The sequence below is a fragment of the Larimichthys crocea genome, chromosome XI (genome assembly GCF_000972845.2).
Source record: "Larimichthys crocea isolate SSNF chromosome XI, L_crocea_2.0, whole genome shotgun sequence".
Classification (NCBI taxonomy): Eukaryota; Metazoa; Chordata; class Actinopteri; family Sciaenidae; genus Larimichthys; species Larimichthys crocea.
The window spans coordinates 6651971-6678673 of NC_040021.1; the positions used below are offsets into that span (position 1 = coordinate 6651971).

Sequence of the window (26703 nt, forward strand, 5' to 3'; positions counted from 1 at the left end):
AAACGTCAAGTAACTGATTCTTTTTACCAGTCGGGGCCAACAGAAGCAGGTTGTGAACACAGCTTTGACATGTTTAAGTCGATAGTTGCTCAATATTTACATTTAGCAGATAAAGAGCGACCTTACCTCTGGATTTCACCGGCTTGGTACCTCATCAGGAGCATCAGCTCGCCAGACTTGCTTAGATTTCGTAATGTTTTGTTCTGTTTTTATTTATGTGCTTCTGCCATGAGTAATTAGTCTACGTAGTTAGTTTCTCTTTGCCGTTTTAGTGTCTGAGCTCAGTCTGTTTTTGTTCGGCTGGTTATGGCATCCTTTAAGAATTGAATAGCCACCTATTCTCGCTGCTGAAACACGCTGCAACGCTTCCATTGGAGACGCAAGCGTTGTGTAAAATGGCTGCGATCTGCGCACGAACGTGTCGCAGCGGTGCCCGGTCAAGCAGTTTGGTTTCATTCTGAGATTCTGTCCGATATTCTTTTGTCTTTCGTTTTGGGTCTCTACCATCTCCTGAGGGAAATAACCAAGTCTTTCAGCTTTTAGTCTGTTGTAGGTAGTGCCCAGTGGATCTTTTAGAGCGTTTCCATTGAATACAGCTAAAAATGACCCTGTGAGAGAGATAAGAGTGAACCAGAACCGTAAAGTAGGAGACCAGACAGCTTAACGTTAAGCTAAAACTCACCATAAAGCTCCGTGGGGAGCTGTAGATAAGAAGTTCATCACTATGAGTTACCTCTTGACACTGTGGGTCAGTTGTAAAGGCATCTTTTTAAAATGTTCATCTACAGCTCTCTGTAGTCGAATCTGACCAAAGGATTCACAACTCGACACGACTGATTTGTCTTCGTCCGTTCTGTGTTTCAGGTGAGGAGGAGCTGCTGATCGAACGCAGCGTTCACACCGGCATGATCAACCCCGGTGACCACTGGCAGACCATCCTGTACGACGGGCCGGTGGCTCGCCTCATCTATCGTATTCGGGTGCGGTGTGACGAGAACTACTACAGCAACAAGTGCAATAAGCTGTGTGTTCCTCGTGACGACTACTTTGGCCACTATCGCTGCGAGCCTTCAGGGGCACAGGTGTGTCTGGATGGCTGGATGGGTCCAGACTGCACGACAGGTGAGCTCAGAAAACTCGCCACCCACAGTAATTATCAAGACTAACCTTTTTAAACATTTTCGGATTTCTAGTTTTGGACTGTTGGTGTCTTGAATTAATTGAAAGAAATGAATCCATACATTATGCAATTGTTGTTATTTGTAGCCCTGTTTTTCAACTCTGGTTTTCGTATGTAATGCATCTCTACGAGTGTTGAAATTAACTTAAGAAGACCCAACAGCGCAAGTTAAGGTAGCATAACTTCAAGTGTCATTGGAAAGGTCTGCTGGAAATGCACCATGCGCTGCCTGCTCAAGTTAAAATGCTTCAGCGTTTTGTGGGTGGTGTTGGAGAGAGTGGGGGGCCTCCATAAATCACCCAGCTGACCTTAGAAGACGAAGGGTGAAAAGAGGAGGGGAGAGGAGAGGGGCTGGGTTGTTTTTAAGAGGGGGTGGGGGGGTAGTGTTGTACATGGAGGCTATAAAGTTGTCCCGTCCTCGCCCCCCCAACCCCGGTCAGGGTGCCATGAATTCTCACGTCTTGTTGCACTTGTTAGAAAGATGGCAAACAAACGAGCTTCTCCTCCTCCCACCTTTCCATCACGACGCCTCCCCTCCTGATCCTCCCTCCCTTCACACTTCTCTCTCTGGCCCTCTTTCTTCAAGAATAATGTGTTTCTAAGGGAAGAAGAGTAATGATACGCATCTCCCGGCGGAATTTAAATAACACCTTTTTAAATTGTTTCCCTCCCGCTTTCTTGTTTTTTCCGCAGCGATCTGCAAGCAAGGCTGCAACCTGTTACATGGCACCTGCTCTGTCCCGGGAGACTGCAAGTAAGACCAGCATGAATATGTTCGTTTCTCTAAACATAAAAATGTAACTGTTCAGGACTCCTATCAGCTTTTTTTTTTTTTGTAGTAGTTGTAGCCAAAAAGGCGTCTGCAGCCGTGTTTGACTGATTCATAATGAAACCATTAGAGTGTGAATTACATGAACCTTCACTTGTCATGGCCTGTTGTCTTTTTTTGTATGTCAGCCTTTGTTTTCCCCTTCTCTCCCTTGTGGGCATCTCCACTTCGGTTCAGAAGAAAAGGGCAACACCGCGCCTGCCGCCTTGTATTTTTAGCCACCTGAAATCCTCCACAGAATACCAAGCGTCTCATCAGCTCTTATGCGGGCCCGGACCGAAAGAAAGGGAGTTGTCGGCGTGTGTGAATTTGACCACTGTTTAAACGTGCAGGGAATTGTCATATCCCCTCCTCATCCGCATTGCAGTCCCTTCTTGAAGGGCAGGGGGGCAAGGAGAGGAAATGAATATCTCACTGTGTTATGTACATTTCCCAAAGTGGAAATGACAGTTAGATAAAGTGACGTAGACTGGCCCCATAGGTCCACGTTTCCAGGATGTGGTACATCCCGTCGTCATTTGTTAAAAAAAAACAAAAAAAAACCCTTGCCTCCCACCTGCCAGATGGAAAGAGACACTTGCCTTCCATTATTAGGAAAAAGGCTTTGGCTCGGAGCCGAGGAACAACAGGGGATGACCAGTTTTAGGAAACTGCTTCGCGTTTTTTTTTTTTTTTTTGGTGTCTGTCTGGATCAGTACGTTGCATCCTTATTAGCAGACAGGCAACAGAGGGAAGCACCTTATTCTTATGAAATGTCAAGCCCCAGTCAACAGGAAAAGTGACGTGAATAGAGGAGCAGCAGTAAAGAATCTTCCTGCAGTGGCATGAATTTAATGAAGCCTCGGGGTCACAGAAGGCTGGCATTAATCCCTCGCCGTCTCCTTTCAATCCCTTTTTTTTTTTTATTCTATCACAGTTTTATGGGCTGTGCCCGGCTCACCACTGGCTTTTAAGAAACACAAAAGGCCGGTACGTGCCTGTTGTTGTTCCGCTGCTGCACGGAGGCTTTTTATTAGCACACATTAGGCTTGTTCGGACATATTTGTCAAAGGCTTGCCGTGTCCAAAGAATCACTTGGGTAAGCAATGTAACGCGTTTTTCCATCACTCTGAGCGTTTCACTTTGACATTCCAACATGTTGGAATCCAGCATCATGCCCACGCCCGTGAGGGGTGTGTGAGTAATCGTGATATCAATACAGCCAAGAACTGAACCGCTGAAACGCCTCGTTTGATACCTTCAAGCTTAAGAAGCGGTAAGCGAGTCTCCCTGCCAAAGTTCTGTTAGTGTTATTGCTACTTTGCTGTCAGACCCTCTGAAGCTAATCACATACAGTGGAAGAAGCATGCTAAGTATTCCCCGATGCCCCTTTACACCCCCCCTCCTCCTCAGCCTGAGAATGGCAGAGATTTCCAAAGGCCTCGTCTCTGAGAGACAGCGGTGCCGTCTGCAGGAGACTCAAAATAGCAGTCAATTGACAAGACAGCTGGCTCGACGACACCACAGCCTTGGAATAGCCGAGCGCTGTCATGAAGCTGCAGGCGTGTGCACACATACACACTGTCGTCTCCAGGCCGCTCTTTCTCAGAACCACCTTGCCACCCTCGTAGCCCAAAGCCCACAGACTCTAACCCGAGCACGGGAGCCGCTGGAAGTATTCTTAACCCCTCCTGCCCTGGAATGTCACCCTCCACTAAGATTAGTTGGCTGGAGGCCGTGGGATAGGTTGACGCAAGAGCTGATACTGTATTCGGTGTGTTTTCCACTGTTGGGCAGGTTACATCTGAGGATTCAGTTCAGCCACTAGTAGACTCTCTGTGTCCCTTCTCACCTTTTAGCAGGGCAGTGGTTCAAATTCTGGCCAAATGCATAGCCCACGCACAGACTTTATTAATGTGTATCATTTATAATCGTGCATAAAACAAATTCAGTGATCGGTCTGGATTGTCAGACATTTTATGTTCCACCAATAAACTCAAACTAACATCTGTTTGTTTGTTTCAGCTACATGTACAGTCTGATATTTCTATCCTCTGTACGCCATAAAAACATGATTCAGAGACTTGTGATCGTGTCAGACAATATGCAAATACTTAAACATAACATTCTTCAGAGAGCAGGTAGAGGGATTCGATGAGAGAAATGAGTCATGGTCATGTTTTGGCATCTGTGTTTGACAGGTGTAGCTACGGTTGGCAGGGCCAATTCTGTGATGAATGCGTGCTTTACCCCGGATGCGTCCACGGGACCTGCGGCAACCCCTGGCAGTGCATCTGTGAGAGAAACTGGGGTGGCCTGCTGTGCGATAAAGGTATGGAAAAGTTTGATTTCATCACCTCCCACTCAGAAACACTGGCTCTCATCCTGCACGTCCCCTCAAGCTACCGTTGCCTGAGCTTTGATGAGTAACAAGTGAGCAAGAGATGCCCAAGAAATGACAATAACATGTCACCACGGAGAATACTGCAAGAGTACCGGAGGCATCCAGTTTTAAAAGTTTATTATTTTACCATATTTTCCACCCAGAGGCCATTCTCAGAGATCGACAAACAATTAAATCGGCTTTCAAAACTCTTGCAGATCAATGTTTTACGTCAGTTTTCATAGTTGCAGCTTCACAGTGAGGACTGGCTGCTGTTCTTTGTCTTAAAGTTTCAGTGAAGTGGCAGAAATGAAATATAATATTCAAAACTATGTTTTCATTTGTGTTGAATCACTCAAAAATAAGATTCATTATGTTTTTGTTACCTTAGAATGAGCCCAGAATGGACAAAATTTTTTTTATATATTTTGCTTTGAGGATGTTTTTGGTTGGACAGAATGAACTATTTCACCTTGAGAGATTAATCGGTTTCAAAAATAAAGGTTTTCTTTAGGCAGAAATGATAAAACCTTTATGTAGATACTCCCTATAGGTAATAATAAACATTTATTACATAAAATGACCTCCTACAGAAAAAACAACTGTCACAGTGACATCAAAACATTGAAATGATATATTACCGTATGATTTGGTCCCATTAAAATAGTTATTTATAAGCAGCAGCAGTGTGTCACACCATCAGAAAAGCCACGTTTTTGGATCAGAAGGTGAAATTATGTTCACTTTGTGTTCCGTCTTTTAGGCATCAATGAATCAATCAATCGAGAAAATAATCATCAGACTAACTGATAAAGAAAATAATTATTTACAGTCCTAGAGGTGATTTTAAGATATTTTAAGTATCATGTTGCAGACTGGAACACTAAAAAAACGTATTCAGACTGTAAATTTCAGTGGCGAAATGTAAAAGACATTAGAAAAAGAGATGTAGGAGTTCATATTATCCTCCATATGAGGTGTGGATTCTCGTCTCCTCGCTCTCTGACTGGAGAACAGCAGCTGGATAGTTTTACTGCCTGTGAGATCTGAGCAGCAGCAGGGACACTCGATCCCTCCGCATCCCTTCGTCACCGAGGGCTCTTCGGGGGATGAGAATGGGTCCTAAGATCCCGAGTGGAGACAGATCCCTGCTCTTTTATTTACCAGCCTTTAGGGTGACCTGGCCTCGGTAGTCTAAGGATGGTGTGCAAGGATCACGTAGTTTACTCTGTACGTGGAAATGTACGACAAAGGCGGCGTAACTAGGAGTGTAACTTAACCGCTAAGCTCTATACTGTAACTGTAAAACCTCTATCATAAAGCAAAAGCAGCAGAGCGGTTCAGAAAACGCTCTGTGCTCCACGTCAAAGCTGACAGCTCGGTGCTCTATACCGAGTGAAGATTCCTACAAGCTTCCTGGGAAGTCTCGGCACCGACAGGATAAAATGGTGAAACGAGCGAAGAGCTGTCTCACAGGGTCGATCCAATTAAGAAAGTGTGAAGTGGATGCACTCTCTTCTCCTGCAACAATTTAATGGCAACCAACCGGAGAATTGGTGCAGTCAGCCTTTTTTTTTTTCTTGATGCTACCGACTTGTAACATTCACACAAAGGTAGTGGATGGAAACAGTGCAGTGATTGACATTTTCATTCGCTGGTTTTCTGGAAATTTGGTTAAGATTTGCTCTGCATTTAAATAGAAACCCGACTAGTGTCTGTCTGCAGCTTTGATTCAGCTCTTCACCGCAAGACCAGAGACGATAGAATTTGTTTTACAGGATTGTAACAAGGCTCGGTTTACAGTGTGACCAGCATCGCATTCAGACAAGCGTCAACTTATCACACAGTAAAGAGGTTATTTTTACAGTTGGTGGGCAGAGAAAGCTGCATATGTAAGAAGTTCATGTCGTGCTGTTTTAATCAAATCTAATTTGTAAATTTGATGTAAAATGAAATATTTAATCTCTACCTCCAGATCTGAATTACTGCGGTCGCCACCATCCTTGTGTCAACGGAGGAACGTGCATGAACACCGAACCGGATGAGTACAACTGCGCCTGTCCACAGGGGTACTCCGGCAAGAACTGTCACATCGGTGAGGATCCACTCTTACTATTAGTTACTGTGCCATCACGCTCATTAAGATTATGATTCCTGTGTGGTAATTTAGAGGCTGCAGGAGAGAGGGAAAGAGCAAATATTTAAAATATCTGCTCATTCTGTCTTTCGAAATGTGAAGATTGTTTGCTTCTCTTTGAGATGCCAAGACACTAGAAACATGTCTGATATGAAAACATGCCAACTTTGCTGCTAATGATCCTCCTCGCCTCCATCAGCCGAGCACGCCTGTGTTTCCAATCCTTGCGCTAACGGTGGTACGTGCCACGAAGTTCCCACGGGGTTCGAGTGCCAGTGTCCAGCAGGCTGGGAGGGTCCGACCTGTGCCAACAGTGAGTCGCTGCACTACTTACTGCTTTCAGTCGTCTCTTCATCATCTCTTTCCTCTCTTCTGTCAACGTTACGTAATCTCTTTCTTCCCCGTTAAACATATTTTAGGAGATTTACTGATCAAGCACACACAGTTCAGCGGCTTCCTTTGGAGAGGAGCTTTGATTAATCAACACTTTGACACCAAACCTCTCATCATCTCATCAACGCTCAGAGTCTAAAAGTTTAGCACTTCATTATAAATGAGCAGAGAGTGAGTTGCAGTGTGTGTGTGTGTGTGTTTCCTTAGATTTGGACGAGTGTGCCTCCAGCCCATGTGCTCGAGGAGGAACCTGCATCGACCTGGAGGACGGCTTCGAGTGTGTGTGCCCTCCACAGTGGGAAGGAAAGACCTGCCAGATAGGTGAGATGATGTTTCGAGTAACTACGCCCACACACACACAAGCACGCAACGTTTTACTTTGTACTTATACCAGAGGTTGTTAAAAAATCGGATTTCCCGTGTTCAGTTCGGTTTTCTTTAGCAAACGGCTCGTTTCTACAGGGACATGAGATTCATTTCCTGTTTGTTCTATTTCCTAAAACAAATAAATGGCCTCCGAGACACACGCACAGCATTGCTCTCTGCTCAGGATAACTTTGTTTTTGGAATAAATTTGGCAACCAGCACCCTGAGCCCCATGGTCAGACTACAAGCTGTCAATATCCTGGATGAGCTGGCAGCTGCACGAAGAGTTTTTTTATTTTTTCTCAATGACTTTATGAGCTATGAGTGTGCCTATATCCGGCTGTTTGTTTGTCACTGGCGATGGCATTTGTTTCTATATTGCTCCCGTCCCCAAGAAAGCGGACGTGACCGGCGCAGAGCCAGGAAATGGGTTACGACCGGTAAACAAAGTTGGGGTGCGTGTGTGTGTGGATGAGAGTGTGGGTGAAGGTAGGAAAGAGATCCCAAGAGTTCAGTCTCAGCTTACCAGCTCAGATCTCAGCTTACAGGCAGCCATCGGCCTCCTGTCTTACCTGGTGATTGTGTGCGTGTGTGTATGTGCCGAGGTCTAAGGTTTCAGAGAGAAGACAGGTGTGTTTGAGTGAGCACAGCAGGACTCCCTGCAGACTGCACCCCCCCCCCACCACCACCACCACCACCTCTTTCCTTTCCTTTGAATATTTGAGCAGTGGTGCTTTTCTTTGTTGTTACACTTTTGATGTCTTTGGAGGTGGTGAACGTCTGCGGGTGAAACTGTGCCGTCTGCTCTCGTTTCATTTGTATCGAACAGATGACGAGTGTTCAGCCTGTCAGCGGCTGTTTCTCTGAAGCTTTACAGAAGCTTTGGTGACACAGGACCTGACGCCAAATATTTGAAGAAATTCAGTTTATTCTGATTTAATATTTCACACAGCAGGAAATACTTTATAACTATAAAACTCAGGAGGTGAAACCAAAAACAGGTTTCTAGACTCCTAAATGTGTAAATGTGCCACTTTCATCTATAATTAACTATAATTATTATTTTCATCCCTTATAGCTATTGATAGGTGTAAGGGCAACTCTTAAAAATGAGTTAAAGGAGCAGTGCAGTAGTTTTAATATTGCAATACCAAAAAGTTTAGAGATTCAAGAGACATATATTTTTTAAAAACAACAGAGTAAAACCAGTCCTGATTTTACTCCCACACATATTTCCCAATATACAACTAATGATTACAAGTAAACCGACTGCACACCTAAACGAGTTAAACACATTTGATTTTTAGCCAGAAAATGAAGTGTGTGTGCTCATTTTTCTGTCAGTTGGGTTTCAAAGGTCAGATTTCTGGTCTCTTTTCTATCGTTGTCCTTTCCTTGGTGTGCCTCTATTGATGGATTCGGTCTTCTTCTACATCCTGCCTTTTCACAGATGCAAATGAGTGTGCGGCAAAGCCCTGCGTGAAAGCTCACTCTTGCAAAAATTTGATTGGCGGATATCACTGCATCTGTTTTCGGGGATGGTCCGGACAAAACTGTGACATCAGTCAGTATTTCTTTCTTTAAAAGTCACTTTTAAATTTCTGTCCTTCCACCCGGCGTCCTCCTCATCCTCTTCTTCTTCTGCTGGCTACTTACAAACGCCTTCTCTTCACTTCCAGGACACAGAACATAGGTGTAGTTTAGCGTCATTCACTTTCCCTACATGTGGTAACCCGTTTCTTTCTCGCCTTGGCAAACTGAAGCTCCAACACTGCCATCATGACTGAACTTGCATGCCCAGTTCCCCTCTCTGGATCCAATGCATGCCCAGTTACAGTCTACAAATATAAGTCTATCTTGGCTCTTGGCTTCACTCGTTGTTTCTTTTCCAAACTTAATCTGTGCACATACCCACATTGTAGACTTCACCTCATAATGTGATGAGTGGCCGATGTTTAATCACGTCTTCTCCCTCTTCAGACATGAACGGCTGCCATGGTCAGTGCAAGAATGGAGCGACATGCAAGGTATGGATGTTTTTCATTTTAAACTATATTCCTCTTCACACAGCTCCTGCTCTGCACATGCTTGGACCGACCATTTCTCTTTGTTTTCTCCAGGAGGGTCTGAAGGGTTACCACTGCCAGTGTCCACCAGGTTTCGTGGGCACTCACTGTGAAATCCAGAGGAATAAGTGCGACAGCAAACCATGCCAGAACGGCGGCCAGTGTCACACAGTGTTGGACAGCTTTGTGTGTCAGTGCCCACCAGAGTTTGGTGGACAGCTGTGTGAGGTGAGTCTCATGTTCCACACTTCACAGCGCTGGATTATTGTGGGTGCGGTTTCACTTTATAAGATAATTCTAGCTTCTTCCTTTTTCTTTTTTTGAAATCTTTCGGACTTCATGCACCAGACAAAACTTTGTGGCCTAAAAATCCAGAGAAGTAACGTCGCAGTTTCTGTGAACTGCTGTGCAAGCTCTGCTTCTCGTCAAGCCACGGTGGCGATGATCGGATGAAAACAGTATTATTACTTACTTGGCAGCCATTTGTGTTTTGGAATATATTCACAAATTGACTCGTTATGCTGCTGCACGAAGAGTTTTGTTTTTGTTTGTGTATTTGCGATACACAAACTGCAGCAGTCATTACAGCACAGTGATCAAAGCCAAGCACGGAGCAGGTTTCATTGCTAACATATGTTGCAATTGATTATTTTATTATGATATCTGTGTCGTTGCTGCAGCCTTTTTATATTTGAAGTGTGTGTTTGAAGTTAATGTAGGTTAGCAGTGAGGAAACCGACACTTCATTGCATCTCTTGGGTCCTGAATGGAGGACATTGCTGGTCAGGAGCCAATCCTGTTTTAGCATCTCTACTATAAATATGAGCCTCTCTGAATGAGGTGATGCTGGATTTCTGCCCGCATACTACACAGCTCTGATGCCTGCAATGGCACGGTGTACATTCCTTCTCTGTAGTGCCATAACTACGACGCCTCCAGCATCATATTTCTCTGATTAATATCTCATTTCAAGTCCATGAAAGTTTGATTGTGAAATTTTTTTGCCTCTTCCTCATCTGACGGTCTTCTGAAGAAATAAGGACAAGTTGAATCCCAGTGGAAATGCTCAAGAATAAAGAGAACATTTACTCTCTTAGTAGGTGACATGCTTGTCTCGATCATGCAATACCAGAATTTTGTGTCCCACATAAAATTTATATTTTTTTGATTTGTATAAATCTATATAATTGGTTGAGTTTGGTTTTAGAGTAAAACATCTCAGCAACCACTGGGTGGATTGCAGTGAAATTTGGTACAGATATTCCTTCTCATCAGATGATGTACCCATGATAAGTTTTTTTGAGCTCCAATATGCATTTGGTTTGATTTCATTTGGTTTAAATCATTTATAAAATCTTAGGACCTAGTTGTTGATTTCCACTTAATAACGTGTTTCCTGCAGACAGATATAATCTTTTTTAAGCATACGTGTGTTCATCAAAAGTCCTTATTGGTGCAGAGTGTAATTTTCATGGTTGATGTCGCCTTGTGGTTTAAATAAACTGTCAACCTGTCTGCAGCAATGAAAAACGTCCCTCCTGCTGTGAACACTGCAAACAGTTACATTAATGTGCAGAAGATTTATAGCCACTCTTGCCCTCAGACACGATCCCCTGACCACACACATGCAAGTAGTAAAGAAAAGAAAATGTCAGGCCCTGACACTTAAAGGGTAAAATAAACTGTGTGTGACCACAGACTTCATCCACCCTGTTTCTCTACTCCAACGCTCTTGTACAGCTCCTTAAATGGCAAAGGGGTGCAACCCAGAGTTTATGCACAGTAGGCCTCTGTTTACACAAACTGAGAGATTTTCACTCCAACCTCCAACCAAATGGCAAAAGATGTCACCGTGGCCTCTCGTCGGGTTCTTTCTGTGCCATGGTGGTACGACAGATGATTTATCTTTATTATATTCCCTGTGGCTCCACATGATGTTGGACCAGAGTCAACATTTGCCCTCATAATAGGCTTTCTTTCTCTCGCCTGCTCAGTTTCTTTCTTACTCTCACTCTTCGGCCAGGTTTCTGTCTCAGAATAATCTTTCAAGATTAAGCAGAGATGTAAAACCAAAAGCGTGGATTCCCTTGATGAGCTTAGGGGAAAGTTTATGAGGCTTACTCTCCTCGTCCACTTACTTTCGATTTGTTCTGAACGGCGCCGCAGGCTTGAGCCGAGCTAAGCCGCTCACCTACGCAGACTTTAGATCTGCTTTCTAAACTGCGCACTTCACTTTAAAAATGATTATGTTTGGTAAATTGAGTTAGTCACCTCCCATAACTACTGTCCAAGGGCCATTTGGCAAGGCAGTGTACCCCCATCAGATACAGTGGAGCTGGTTATCTCTCAGATGTGAATTTGTGAAATGTTTTGAATGTCAAATTAGTTTTCATCTACTTTCCCTGGATAAAATAAAAAAAGACTTTGTCAAACGTACAAAGTCAAACCTGCATTCAAAGTTTTTTAAGCCATTTTTTGGCAGCTCAACAAGCTGCAAACACAACATTGACACACATCACCCTTTTTAAGGTTTATATGGTGAACATGTTATTAAAAATGACTCATTTATTCATCCGTTGAACATGGTTGACATTTGTTCGGAGCCACCCGGTGAATCAAAGTCGTATTTATTCTTGTTTTCTCTGTTTTGGTCTCCACCAAGTCCTGAATGAAGTATCTGTCTCTTTAGCAGTTGGATACTCCATGTATTCACACCAAACATGTAGACAGACAAAGGTAGCAACTAGCTGGTGGACAGGAAGTGTACAGTTGGAAACAGCGAAAATATTCGGCTGAAAAACACTAAAATGCTTCCTAATGATGATGGTGTTTTTTAAAATTTGATCTGTATATATTTTCTCTGTTTTTAAATGTGCCGTTTTTCATCCTGCTCGTGTCTTCCTCAGATCTCTAACTGGCCCCCGTCAGATGCTTGCGATCCAAACCCTTGTGAAAATGAGGCCAAGTGCCACAGCATGGACCAGGACTTCTACTGCGCATGTCCTGAAGGCTACGAGGGAAAGACGTGCGAACTGCTCAAGGAGAGCTGTCAAACCGCGCCGTGTCAAGGTGACTGTTCAGCACCATTTAATCATTGCAGTCAAACCACTATGTCAAAGAAAAATAATGAATTTGAACTTCTTTTTTTTTATTTATTTTTTTATTTCCCCTCAAAGTCATTGACAGCTGCACTGTTGCTATAGCGACCAACGACTCAGCTGGAGTGCGGCACATCTCCTCCAACGTCTGCGGTCCACGAGGACGCTGCATCAACCAGCCGGCGGGCAACTTCAGCTGCGAGTGTGATCCAGGTTTCAGCGGCATGTACTGCCATGAAAGTACGTTTGTTTTTTATTTTTTTAACATCATATCCACAAACTGAAACTGATTTTATTGCTGCTTCAAATGAACTGACAAACAAACTTGAACCCTTGTGATTTTCAGACGAAAGACAAAGTCAGGTCCGCTCAGCGTTAGGATCGCTAGTTGATATAGTGTATACAGAAGTACTGAGAAGTATCACCATCTGAATAAATATGTGTATACAGAAGTACTGAGAAGTATCACCATCTGAATAAATATGTATATACTATATAAATATAATATACTGCATTATAAAAATATAAGAAAATTGAGGATTACATGTAAGAATAAAGTGACAGAGTGAACAGAAGTGATATGTTTATCACATGGAAAATCATTTTAAATGTAATGCATATACACAGTATGTAATCTGTAATCATATATAATGATGTATAATTGCAGTTATTAATAACGGTACACTTAAAAGGTCCTTATATTTGCTTACAACTGTGTAATAGTGTCACCTATACTTTTTTTATAAACATTTATTGATGCTTATAAACTACGTAATATAAAGTATTACCTAGACAAAGACTGAGTGTAGCCTCCTTGTGTTTTGTCTGTCTAACTTTTCCGTCTTACTTTTCTCAGATATTAACGACTGCATCAACAACCTCTGTGGAAACGGAGGGACCTGCATTGATGGAGTGAACTCCTTCCAGTGCCTCTGTCCCGACGGCTGGGAAGGTCGACTCTGCGACCTCAGTGAGTTCCTCTCTTCCATCACAATTCAGTCATTTAAACAAAAAGGTCACGTCTGTTTTTCGGAGCTTGGTCGCTCGGTTTTGGTAAAGACAGAATCGTGTAAACCTTCCTCAGATGTCAACGAGTGCAGACACAACCCGTGTAAGAACGGCGGACGATGCGTCGACCTGGTGAACGACTTCTACTGCGAGTGTGCCGACAGCTGGAAGGGCAAGACCTGCCATTCCCGTGAGTTACATCGACTCTGTGTTAATGTGTGTTTATGTTCAGAGCTTGCTGCGGCCTCAACTCCACCATGTGTTTAGATGATGTCTGCACTGAGCGTGTAGTGGTCACACAGGAGTAATCCTTTCTTACGGATACCATGGATAGTCATGTGAAGATTGGGTGCGTGTGTGTGTGACCTCCAGTGTTTCTTTGTAATCCCGGTCAGGTGAAAGGCAATGTGACGCGACCACCTGCAGTAACGGAGGCACCTGCTACGACCACGGGGATGCCTTCCGCTGTGCCTGCCCACCTGGTTGGGGAGGAAACACATGCAACACAGGTGAGGGATCGGGGTGTTCAAGGAAGCTCATGATTGATGGTGTCACTCACAGTTTTACTTTGTGGTATCTGAAGTATTTTACACCCTGCAACCCCCAAAGAAATCCACAGAAATTCAACAGTTTTTCATAATGTATTCAGGAAAGTAGCGAGTTAACTCTGTCAGAAGTTCTGATTCACCAACTGTCCAAAATAGTCATCAATGGGCACAATAGATGTGTTTTAAACTGGGAATGTGAGCTGTGTTTCAGGGGTCTGGGACCAGGCTAATTTAGACTGATAAATACCAAAACATGCATTGAAAGCCAGAATAACAAACGGTTTATTCCTGGATCATATAAAGTCAAATTCTGGCTTAAATCACTTCATATTAAGAGTGTGTATGTCAATCCATCGTGATCATCAATAGGAGATACTGACATGCATGTAATTTCTACCTCTAAGACCAACTTCAGTACATCATCAAGTCTTTACGGGCCTTTAATTCGCTCACTGCATTGTGTTTTTTACAATATTACTGATTCAAACAGATTTTAATTAAATGCCTTAATTAAAGTTAAAATTCTAGGTTGGCTCAGGTCAGGAAAAACGCTGCCATGTTCGTGTTTGTGTAAGTCGCTGTGTTTATGCTTTTGACTATAATACTTTCGCTCGTCCCGCAGCCAAGAACAGCACATGTGCCTCCAGTCCTTGTTCCAACGGTGGAACCTGTGTGGGAGGAGGGGACACCTTCACCTGCATCTGCAAAGAGGGCTGGGAAGGACTCACCTGTGGCCAAAGTTAGTTTCTCTCTGTAGCATTTGCACACAAGTGTGACATAAACATCACCGTGCAGTCAGTTATAACGGACTTATCATGTTTTTCAAAGCACAAAATGACTCTTTTGTGCAACATTATGAGTTATAAGAGACATTACAAGTCTAATCCAGCTCATTTGTCAGTTTATGAGCTCGGCTGAATGTAATAAAAAAAGGAATTTATGATTTATTACAAGATATGAGAGGGTGTGTTTCAGCAAGTTTACTAAATATCTTTTTGTCTTCAACAGATATAAACGACTGCAACCCTCATCCATGGTATGTAGCCAAACCCACCACCCCTTTTTTAAATTTCCCTCTCTCATCTCCACACTTCACACAGACCTTGCTGAAGGGGTGAAGGGCCACTCCACACTTCACACAGACCTTGCTGAAGGGGTGAAGGGCCACTAAAAGCAGTGGAAGTTGTCCTTAAACCAAGCCTCAAAGGGGGCATCTCTCAGAGGAGGGGTGGGGTGGGGCTCGGGTTTTGAATAGGACACAGAAAGGTGGGGAGGAGGAGGAGGAAGGGGGGGGCAAGAGTCCCACCTACCCCATGGTGAATGCAGGTGGGGGGTGTAGCGGCGGGGGGGAGGGCATACGTGTCCATTCTTTCCGTGCGACCTGGGGGGGGGGTCGGGCTTTGAGGAGGGATGGAAGAGAGGCATGATGAGAGGAGGGGAGGGACTGGACACAGCAATTAGCATCTGAAAGGTGGAGGCTTGTATTGATGAGTTGAATTGAGCCTTGTGACACCCCCTCCGTACCTCCTCCACACACACACACACACACACACACAAAAACGACGTGCTTTGTTGCAGCTGGAAAGGATGTGGTTCTTGTTCTGCTTCATCTTATCGTTTTTTTATTTATTTCTTTCCTCTCTCAGTTACAACGGCGGCATCTGTGTGGACGGAGTCAACTGGTTTCGGTGCGAGTGCGCTCCAGGTTTCGCCGGACCGGACTGCCGAATCAGTGAGTAATGACAACACACAAACCTCATTCGACATAGCCATAGCAACATAGTACACAATTAAGAGGATGGATAGATGGAGCGAGGAGAAACCGAAAAGTAAAAACGGGAGGACAAGGAGGAGATGGACACATTGACACTTAAATGTAAGACCCGGACGCCGCCCTCTCCCTTTTTCTCGTCCCTTTAACGCCTCAGAGGTCAGAGGTCGTCCCTCCTCCATACTCACACAGCCGCACAAACACACACACAAGACAAATTACCCAGTGACCCCGAAATTCTTCTTCTCTGCTCTTTTGTTTTCGGTCGGATAGCGTTCACCTTTTCTGTCAGGCTTGAATTTGAGGATTCTCATCCAGACCGTGTTCATGCGGGATCTGGATGACAATGGCTGAGCTTCTCAGTGATTCTGTGTGATGTGTCAGTCAAAAAAGCTGCTCAAATACCAGATGGCTTGCAATGAAACGTGGCGATTTAACCACGCAGTACTAGTATTATTGTGCCTGAACCGGTTTCGGTCATGAGATTTCCTGCCTTGTGTTTTATCTCTTCAGGACATTTTTAGAAAAATAATCAAATGAAAAACCCTGATGAGGGAGTTTTAGTTGCTGTCAGCCCATATTATGCAACCAGTGATGAGGAATCACAAGAAAGCATTCAGGCCTGGTCGCACCAGTAGCAAGCGCTGACCTTCGGGGGAACAAAACCGTCCACTTTTAACCTCCTCTGTCAGAACATAAACTGCTCCACAAAAGAGGAGACAATAAAGGTCCAGTGTGTAGGATTTATACTATAATATTTGTTGCTCTTCTTCCCATCACAGACATAAACGAGTGCCAGTCTTCACCGTGTGCCTACGGTTCCACCTGTGTGGACGAGATCAACGGCTTCCGCTGCATCTGTCCGATCGGTAGAACAGGAGTCCGATGCCAAGAGTGTAAGTACATCTCTGTTCAAGCTATAATCACTCATTAGTGCACTACATCTTGTTTGTACTTTTTGTCTTAGAGTTTAACGTGTCCCTTTCTGTCTGTATGTAGTCGTAGGTATCGGGAAGACTTGCCACTATGCCGGCCTGCAGTTTCCCCACAGCAGCCGCTGGGAGGAAGAGTGTAACAGCTGCCATTGCATCAATGGCAAAGTGGACTGTACAAAGGTAACACTACCCTTCTAAAAACACTCGCAACAAGTATCCGCTGCAAACTCTGAGCGATGAAGAACAACCAGGACCTCCAAATACAGATTTTAAACAAGCGCACAAACTAACTGAGCTGTGATAAATAAAATAAAATATCACTGCACAAGCAATTAATCTGTTTTTTTTTGCTGTGCTTAGAAAAGTTAAAAATACCATAAATGACATGAATATGTCACCTTTTGTCACATCAAACCACTAAACATCTCAGTCATTCATACTAGAAACCAGGTTAAATTCTGCTGTAACAGTAGTTAATGAGATCAGAGGTGAAATGATAAATTAATGAGTCAATTTGACAGAAACTTAATTGGCAACTGGTTTGATAACTGGTTAATCGAGTCATAAATATTTTAGATTTTGTTGTGTGGACAAAAAAAATCACTGTGCGTTGAGTTTTTTCCTGACATTTTACAAATCAAAAGATCAATGAATGAATCCAGGAAATCGTCTAAAAGCTTAATCGATAATCAAAATGTTATTTGCAGCTCTAAATGAGACGATGGTATTCTTTTCTTGTCATAATAAGGCAGCATGCATAAATGTTTCATGGGATTACATGCAGATGAATGTTTTTCACTCTGACACCAGGTGCTGTGTGGTCGGCGTCCCTGCCGGCTCCAGTCATCGGTCCAGGATGAGAGACAGCAGCAGTCCTGCCCAGCTGGACAAGAGTGTCTGGAGCACAGCTACCTCACGTGCTTCTCTCCCCCTTGCAATGAGTGGGGGGTTTGTTCCATGGCTGGACGCTCACCTTCACAATCATCCACAAAGTGCCAGCCTAACAGTGGGCATTTGGACAACAACTGCGGCTCCATAACACTTGTTTTCAACAGAGACAAAGTACCACCAGTGAGTCATCTCCTCACATATCATTTTCCTTTTGGTGCAGTCTTGGAACACGTTTCAGTTTGTTTCCTCTGTTGCTGATCACTACATGTGTCTGCGTTTGCAGGGAACAACAGTGGAGAACATCTGCTATGAGCTGAGATATCTTCCCGATACCCGAAGCTTGGCAAAAGACCACGCCCTTCTCCTGCTCTGTGACCTCTCTCATTCAAATCCGGATGCTGTAGAGGTGGCTATAGTAAGTGAACGATCCAAACTTGGTTTCAATTTCAATAAAACTCCATCCTTTCAGCTGAGAAGCACAGTCATTGGAGGACACCACTTTAGGTGTTTGGAACACTAACAATGAGCTGTATGGTGATCGCAAATGGATAATCAGTTCGGCTTCTGTTTGCCAAGAAATGGTACCAGCACTTAACTTCCTTTTTAAGCCACTTTGGACAGAGCCGTTTCTTTGGTTCTTATCTTTATGCTAAACTCAAAGTCAATCAGCTCCCAGAGTGGTATCGATCTGAATGATGACCTAACACTTTGGCACTTTTATGGTGAATGAGATAAGAGATATTTTTAGATGTTGTGAACCATCTTAATGCTCTTTCTCAGCTGTTATGTGATATTTCTTCCCTGTTCTCTGCTTTGGTTCTCAGTCTTTCCACCCAGAGGATCTCCCCGACCACAGTCTGATCCAGCAGGCAGCCAGCGCCATAGTGGGCTCCTTGTCCAAGCGGCACAACAGCACAATCATGCTGGCAGTCATTGAGGTCAAAGTGGAAACGCAAGTCATGCCCCCCTCAGTGGGTGAGTAATAATTAACAACGGTGTCCCACACGGGTTTGTTACGAGTCCCATTCAGTTTCCCATTAAGACTTTTTACTACTTCCACTGATTTCTTTTTCCTCGGCTCCCTCCCTTGTACATCTTGCAGATTACCTGGTGCCTCTACTATGTGTGGTCTTCTTCATGCTCTGCCTCTTCTGCATCATCGTATGCGTTTGGTGGACGCGCAAACGGAGAAAAGAGCGCGAGAGGAACGCACGATCGGCCACCGACGACAACGTGAACAACCAGTGGGAGCCGCTTCGGACCGTCGTGGGACGTCAGCAGCAGCAGCAGCTGAAAGAAAGCAACTGGGAGGCCGAGCAGGAGCGCAAAAAGCTCATGGGCCCTTCCTATCGGACGTGTGATGGGGAGGATGAGGAGGAGGAGGAGGAGGAGACGGAAGGCGAGCTTGAGCTCGAGGAGGAGTGTGGTGGAGCAGAGGCGGGAAAGCAGCAAGTTAGTAAGTACTCTAAGACTGCAGTGCAGTCCAGTGGTGGAATGATCTGCACCCTGCACAGCTCCAGTTCACCCCTCAAAGCGCCCCACCGGACCCCCGGCTACAGCCCCAAAGACAACCGCTGGAAAAATGTCAGTGCCGCCTTGACTGGTCAAAAAGACCTCAGAGACCATTGTGTATAAGAAATTTAAACAAAGGACTTGCAATGTGGAAGCGAGAGAAGCTGCAAGGCAGCAACTATTCTTATTTTTGGACTACTTTTGGAAAGAAAAAAAAAAGGCTTTGTGTTTTAATAAGCCGTTCTTTGCTTTGTTTTCATGTTTTTGTCACTGTCACCTGAAATTATTTTTCATTCAGGAGGCTAGAGCACAGTGAACATCCTTTTTTTTTGTGCTTCTGTTCACTTATTTTTCTTTAATTATGTACAAAAAGGAGCTGAAATGTAACAATTATCCAGGAGGCAAAAGAAGCTCTCTGCAATTTTTGTTTATGGAATCGTACTATTAAAGAAACGATGAATCATCGGAAAAGGAGACAGAAAAACAAAACAAAACAACCTGTATAAAGATTTTTTTTTTTTTCCTTTTTGTTTACAGATGATTTTGATTTAGTTGAATTGTCAGCAGGCTCCTGTTCAGTGTCTGTAGGGGTGCAGATACACATTAAAGGGACAATAAACGATGAGTTTTGAGGGGAAATGGACTGTTGCAGCCACAGTAACAGAGAAAACCATCCCCCCACTTGTTTTTTCGCTTTGTCTCTTTCCGGCTTCGCCCACCAATCCACCTGTGGCCGTCATGCGCCAGCCTTACAAAAACACTTGGCCTGGAGGGGGAGAAGGGGACAGAAACCCCAGTGCCTACTATGTGGCCTTCCATTTTTTTTTCTTCTCCTGTCTCTCAGTTGTCTTGGCTGAAAGCTCTGTTTGAGGATTTTTTGCAGTATTTGAGTTGGTAGCAAGTGCCTTTCCAAGAGCCGCGTCGAGGCTCCAAGTCGCGCTGCCCAGTTTGACCTCCTTGTTCTCAAATCTCAAAGGGATATAAGTGTACATTTAAAGAGTTCAATTTCACAGCAACGCCATTCAAGGTATTTGATCGAAACAGAAATTAATACTCTGTACATATGTGTAAATACTAAAGGAGTCGCTGTGTATATTTGAAATAAGTAACTTAAAGACAAGTCACACATTTTTATTATTATTATTATTATTATTATTGTTATTATTATTATTATGATTAATATTATTTTTATTTTTTTTACAATGCCATTCCTTTTATTTATGCCAGTCAAAATAGGCACGTTTTATAACACTTCATATCCAGAGTCCCACAGTTAAGAATCTTTACAATGAGGTACCACTTATGAAGGCATTTCTGAAGGGTTTATTTATGGTTTGTCACAAGGATACAATTGTTTTTTTTTTTTGTGACAAACTTGTCACTTTTGTGCTTTTTAGTTAGCTAAAACTTCAAAATTATACCCCGACCTTAAAATAACCAGTCACCAGGAGGACGAAACATCGCACCCATTTCCAGTTTTGATGATAAAACACTGTGTTGCAAAGCTGCCAACATAAAATAGCCTTAAACAGTCAAACCATCTTTAAACCCTTCACAAACCCCTTTTGTTTCAGGTGCCTTAATGTAATGAGCAATGCATTATTTGTGTAACCAATGGTCATCTTTTTATGTTTGTTTGTTTTCACTATTAAGGACTCTTTAAAGTCACTCTGTGTTTGTATAGTGGCGTGTTTTATTCGCCTGAGTAAAGTGCTCTCCTCGTCTCACTTTGCTATCATGGAGATTTCTGGAATAAAACACTTGATGGAGGATTTAAAGAAAAAAAAAGAGAGAGAAAACAGTCCACCATGACTCTTTTCAGTGTCATGAACGTGGATGTCAGTAGGTCAAATGTGGACATCATGCATTAGCTTCATGTTTGGTTTAAAGGCTTTAATGAAGGGAACAATATTTGCAGATGTTTTTTGCTACCACGCAGATGTGTTTTTGTTTTTTTTTGTTTTTTTTAAGTTACCAACTCAATTCAAAATGACCCCTTTTCATATCATGTCATTGTCTCAAAACGCCATCGTATTTTCTGTAAATGGGACACAGCAAAATAAAGAATTAAAGATGCATCACTGCTGGTGTTAAAAGCTGAATATGCATATTGTATACATTTTATTCTACAAGGGACATAATTTTATACAAATTGAAAAAAAAAGGTTTCCATTATTTTAGTGGATGTTTCATTGTTCTAAATAATCATCCCAGTTATTTATTAAAGCAGTTTTGACACATCTTGATCGCGCTTGTAATATTTGGTTTCCACAAAAGCACCATCACTTCTGAGATGTCACAGTCCAATAAGCATCAACTGCACGCTACTGTGCTGGACCCCCATATACCAAGACATGCTGACAACATGAAGGGAATTCACAGAAGATTAGGAAGTAAAGGTCTGCTTGCGGCCTTCAGTGGCGGTAGAGTTTGAGTAGCTTCACGCTTCATTCTTGACCTTTAAAATCAGCAGCTGATAAACTAAACTCACCTTGAGGTCTGCGTGCTTAATATTAAGAATATTCAACATGGATCCAGAGCTTTCTGCACCGGTTAATCCTCCTTTAGAATACAAAATCACATTTCAATTCATGTTACGCAACAAAGTTGTGTGTTGTGATAAATGAAAACATCACCTCATCCAATTACAATTAGTTAAAATTGTCACCAGGCTATAAAGCTGTAGTGATCAATATTTTTGTACTAAGACTAACTATGTGTAATATGCTTGTAGCAAACAGCCCACAGAGAATTATTACCTGACTTGGCGGTTTGGCTCAGCTTTATAGCGTTTTAGTGCCTTTCAGCTCATTGTTTTGACTTCACTCTTAATTGTATGATTTCCAGCTGCATTCGGTAGATGTTTTCAGGATAAAGGCTCTGATAAACCCACTCTACACTACCTGCCAACACCAAACAGCAGAAACACCAAACTCCGAACTTTGATACTAACATAACTACTGGCTTTATTTAGCATTTAACAAGGTAAACAGCCAGATATTTCCCCCAGGAGACTAAAAACAGATATAAGAAAGAGAAATTAATGTTGCTCTGTGCAATGTAACAATTTAATAAAAGTTAATGCCTATTTTCTGCTTGTTCTCAACACATTTGATAACAGTACACAAATGACTACTATCTAATACTTGTAGTCACTGTTGCTCAAACAAGTCCTTGTAACATCCAGAGCATCCATGCAAAAGGCTTTCCACAGCATGTGAGGGTCTTGCCTCCGTTTTCTCCTCAGGGCCTCCACTTGAATACACTGCCGCTCTCGACCCCTTAAGACATGATGCCGAATACGCGGGGTTGTGGCAGCAGATGATCGCCGAACAGGCCAATCTCCTCATAGTCTTTCTTGGTGTGGCACACTTGGTAAAACTCGATGGCAGCACTGATTGCAGTATCGTCATTACTGTATAAATGGTAGATTTGTTGGCTCTATCTTGCATTGAGCATACACATGTAGGTCATGTCCACTTTTGTATCACACAGCGATGCGGTCTGGAGAAAAAAACTGAACAGCAGCAGGCCACATTAATGAGGAAAAATAGGATTTGTGTCATGAGGAGAAGAATTTGATTTAGGATCCTCTAAATACGGCCTTAGACAGCAAATGACCCCAATCACAAATCTTCTCATCTCTTAGGAATATTTCTTCAGTAGAAAGCAGTTCACAGTCAGGTTTTTGGATCACTGTATTCAGAGCAAATGTGACACTATGACTGAGCTTTTAAAACATAATTTTTCAGTTATTTTAACACAAAAAAAAAACGTATTTACCTCCATTATACCTGTGTAAACCAAAACTTTGGACAAAAGTTGTCTCTGCTCAACTTAATAGCTTAATTGCTAATTAATTGACTGTTATCGTAACAGTTTTATATCTAATCACACATTAATTCGCCTTAAAATTAACTCTCAACCTCTAACTGTTGCTATTTGCACTGGGATAACAATCTTCTGCAGTCCTTGCCCTTGCCCTCGTCTGTGTGGGCTGAGGACGGCCTGGATCGATCAATCCAATAACCTCACCAGCCTCTCCACCATCCTGCCATCACTCTCGCTCGCACCACGCCAATAGAACCTCATCTCCTGTTCTGGGCCGATCCAGTCTCCGCCAATGAGAGGCTGGCGTGATCAACCTCACCACATAAAGATGTGAATGTTTCATGAGTAATGTTATGATGCCGGGCGGAGTGGTGGTGGGGTGGGACACTTCTCCTCCTGACTCCCATGGGTGGGCCCCTGGCTGGCGCTAATAGGACCTTCCCTTGTCGGAAAGGCAGGATCGACTTACACAGCTTTGTGGAAGTGGTGGAGTCATAGAGGGAGAGAGGAAGGGAGCTGATAATGTTTACGGATATATATTCCTCCACTGATGACTGTAAATTCATTTTAAGAGTCTGGTCCTGGAGTCCAAGCATCATCTGATCCTATGAAGTGATATACAGATATTAAATACTTGAGTATCAGAATACTTTTGTTTTTGCAGAAATGCTTCATGTCTGACTATCGTTTCGGTGCTTTAATCTGTATAATACTTGTATAATATGTAGGTGCAAACTCTCATATAAGATGGAGGCCCAGTCTCTATTAGCAGTAATAGTGTTGAATGTCGAGCATTCATTGGTCTGTTCTCAACATGTAACCGGTCAGATCATCACACCACCAAACAAAGCTAATAGTGGTGAGAAATCCAGTTTAAATGTGTTCTTCTGCTCCTAATTCTGATTAATTAGTCTGATATGAATTAGTCTGATATATTATATGACCAAAGTTTTGTGTACCTTTTGGTCTGGGGCTGTTTTTATTAATGATTTAGCCCAGATCCCTTCACACACCACCAACTATTTCACTGATTTTGGTGAAACTTCATCATATTTTATGGAGAAAATGTTTTCTTGTTTTCCCTGCGATGTCCTCCGGCTGCTCCGCCTCAACTCTCTGTGATTTACAGACTTTCCTGATGGACAGCGAAGTAAACTGTTGCCAATTGTAGCTGCTGTTAGCTAATGTTAGCTCAGAGCACGGCCGGATCAGAAGGGGCATGGCCGAATGATGACAGAGAGCAGAACCAGTGTCGTGCCAGAACCGGAGCTGGGCTTGTGGACACAGCAGCCTGTATAGACATAATGATTGCTTGTTAGCAAAGCTGTCAGCTTTGATCATAAGTAATCATAACAAATACACATACCACCATTGTAGTATTGCGCCCTGAAACTGGGGATGTTGAATCACAGAAATGTTTCCGTGCAGTGTTGCTTTAATGCTAAACCATGTGCTTTTAACTTTATGACAACCGTTTTAGACCGGAACATTAATATTATACATATCGCCCCAAATCATAAATTTGCCTCAATGAGCTTTAAAATCTGTATCTGTGCAGCGTTTGGCAGAATATACTCACGATTTGGAGATGGAAAAACTTTTTTTTCGGACTTGCCGTGACTTGAATTTGACCTACTTTTGTTCTTGATCTAATCAAAATGTAATTTCAAGTAAACATTTTGATTTAATTCCCCTTTTATGTCGAATCATTAAGCAGTTTATTCATCGCCATTGTACAGTGTAGATGTGTGATGTGATGCCAAGTTCCCTTTGTGCCTGTCAGCATCAGTACCCCCACCACACACACACACACACACACACACACACACACACACACACATACCCCCACTGATCCCAGACTGCATCAGTAAACTGACACCAGATTCCAAAAGTGGCTCCTTACAACAGCCAAGGACATCTCAGTGCGCTGCATTTGTAAACACGTAGTACTACTACACTGAGCTCAAAATGGCCGAAGACATTCTCAAGCAGAGGAAACAGGACATGACTTTATTTACTTTACCATTTTTAGGCAGAGAAGTCTTTTTTAAACACACGGGCACCGTCGTCTGACTGATTGTTAGATGGCATTTTGTCTGTGCTCCTGTTCTCTGTCGCTGCTCTGTACATCTGTTGATGTGGGTCTTTGGGACCATCTGACAGTGGAAGCAGCTGGGTGACAGGATTTTAGGCTAAGCCCTCTGTCCCTTTAAACACTCACACACACACCTACACACACACACACACACACACACAGACACATGCACACAGTCACAAACCAAACATGGTCCTTACGGGACATCAAGCTGGCACGTGCTGGTGGACAGCAGGCTGCAGCTGGTACTGTGGGCTGACTGAAGCAGGCAAACAAACCACACTGCACTGACTGTGTGTATGTGTGTTGGCTGAGACTGCCATGCCACTGCAGTAACACTCCAATGTACTCTCTGCACCAGGAGGTGGGCAGGCATCATTTTGGCAGAGGGGGTGGGGGGAGTCTTACAGTGCCACAGCAGCTTTTCTGGGACAACTGTTCAGTGTGTGTGTGTGTGTGTGTGTGTGTGTGTGTGTGTGTGTGTGTGTGTGCATGTGTGCATGTGTCCAGATAAACAAATGTGTTGAGAGGAAAATTAAATGATCTGCACGGGTAAACTTGATAATTACTCTACGGCAAGTAACTGGATACAGAAGAGTATACACGTATTAGTATTACAGTATTACGAGTCAAGCTCCTTGTTTTTAACGGTACTAATGTATACGTGTTGAGAGCAACGTGTAACCAGAGTCAAATTCCTGGTGTGTGCACACATACCTGGCCAATAAAAGTGATCCTGCTTCTGATTTGAATTAAAATAAAGGTGCCCCTTCTGATGATTAAACTTGAACTAGTAATGAATTTTATTTAAATCTGCAGATAATGCAGAAAGCGTTCAGTTGCTCTCGTGTTTAAAGGTCCAGTGTGTCAGATTTAGGGGACAAAATATGGCAGAAATATAATATAATATACATAACTATGTTTTCATGTGTATAATCACAACATTATGTTTTTTGCGACCTCAGGATGAGCCTTTTATAACCATGTATGTCTGTGGGTCATAATGCATGGAGTCTGCCATGTTAAACTGTTTCTACAGTAACCCAGAAAGGACAAACACTTACTTCACAGTCATCATAGTTTCTGCATCACGCGATGAAGGGGAGGGTGAAACGAGGGGGCTGAAATCTGCAAAAGCACTTCTAGATGTCACTAAATCCTACACACTGGTCCTAGCAATGATTATTTCCATTATTGACCATTTTCTATATTGAGTACAATCATTCGATGCATAAATTGTTGGCAAACAGTGAAAAATCTTAATTTCCTCAGAGTTTATGGTGGTGTCTTTAAACATTATGCATTGTCGAATGAAAAGGCCATAAGCCAAAGAGGAAACAATTTACATTTAAGGAGGTGGAACTGGTGATTTTTTTCTTTTCTTTTTTGCTTTAAAAAATAAATGTAAAACGATTAACGATCAATTATCAGAATGGTTGCTGATTGATTTCAGTTAATCATTACAACAGTACTTAATTTATTTTCTGTATTTTGGGTCTGTGGGTTCCCGAATAAATTAATAAATGTAGTTCATTCTTATTTAGCTTGTATCGATACCTCCATACCATCCCATTAATAAACAGATAAACATCACCACTGGTGTTGAGTGGAGACTACACGTTTTAGAGTAATTACACCAAAGAATCAATGAATCTGACAGAGACATATACCACACCACATA

The 26703-nt window shown here is 42.9% G+C and overlaps 1 protein-coding gene across 2 annotated transcripts in view; it reads left to right on the plus strand.

Moving 5' to 3' along the window:
- jag2b (jagged canonical Notch ligand 2b) overlaps positions 1-21198 on the plus strand; it is a 42469-nt gene extending 21271 nt beyond the window's left edge. Inside the window, exons 4-26 of one of the 2 annotated variants that reach the window (XM_027284197.1) lie at positions 865-1122; positions 1874-1934; positions 4190-4320; positions 6347-6466; positions 6708-6821; positions 7109-7222; positions 8718-8831; positions 9248-9294; positions 9388-9561; positions 12240-12402; positions 12510-12671; positions 13288-13401; positions 13516-13629; positions 13835-13948; positions 14610-14726; positions 14996-15023; positions 15634-15719; positions 16541-16654; positions 16758-16873; positions 17504-17764; positions 17868-17999; positions 18409-18559; positions 18687-21198. In XM_027284197.1, coding sequence (XP_027139998.1) covers positions 865-1122; positions 1874-1934; positions 4190-4320; positions 6347-6466; positions 6708-6821; positions 7109-7222; positions 8718-8831; positions 9248-9294; positions 9388-9561; positions 12240-12402; positions 12510-12671; positions 13288-13401; positions 13516-13629; positions 13835-13948; positions 14610-14726; positions 14996-15023; positions 15634-15719; positions 16541-16654; positions 16758-16873; positions 17504-17764; positions 17868-17999; positions 18409-18559; positions 18687-19219 — 3338 coding nt within the window. In that variant the 3' untranslated portion in view covers positions 19220-21198. The remainder of the gene's footprint in view (positions 1-864; positions 1123-1873; positions 1935-4189; positions 4321-6346; positions 6467-6707; positions 6822-7108; positions 7223-8717; positions 8832-9247; positions 9295-9387; positions 9562-12239; positions 12403-12509; positions 12672-13287; positions 13402-13515; positions 13630-13834; positions 13949-14609; positions 14727-14995; positions 15024-15633; positions 15720-16540; positions 16655-16757; positions 16874-17503; positions 17765-17867; positions 18000-18408; positions 18560-18686) is intronic. The other variant, XM_027284198.1, reaches the window with a different exon arrangement.
- The last annotated feature ends 5505 nt before the right edge of the window (positions 21199-26703 follow it).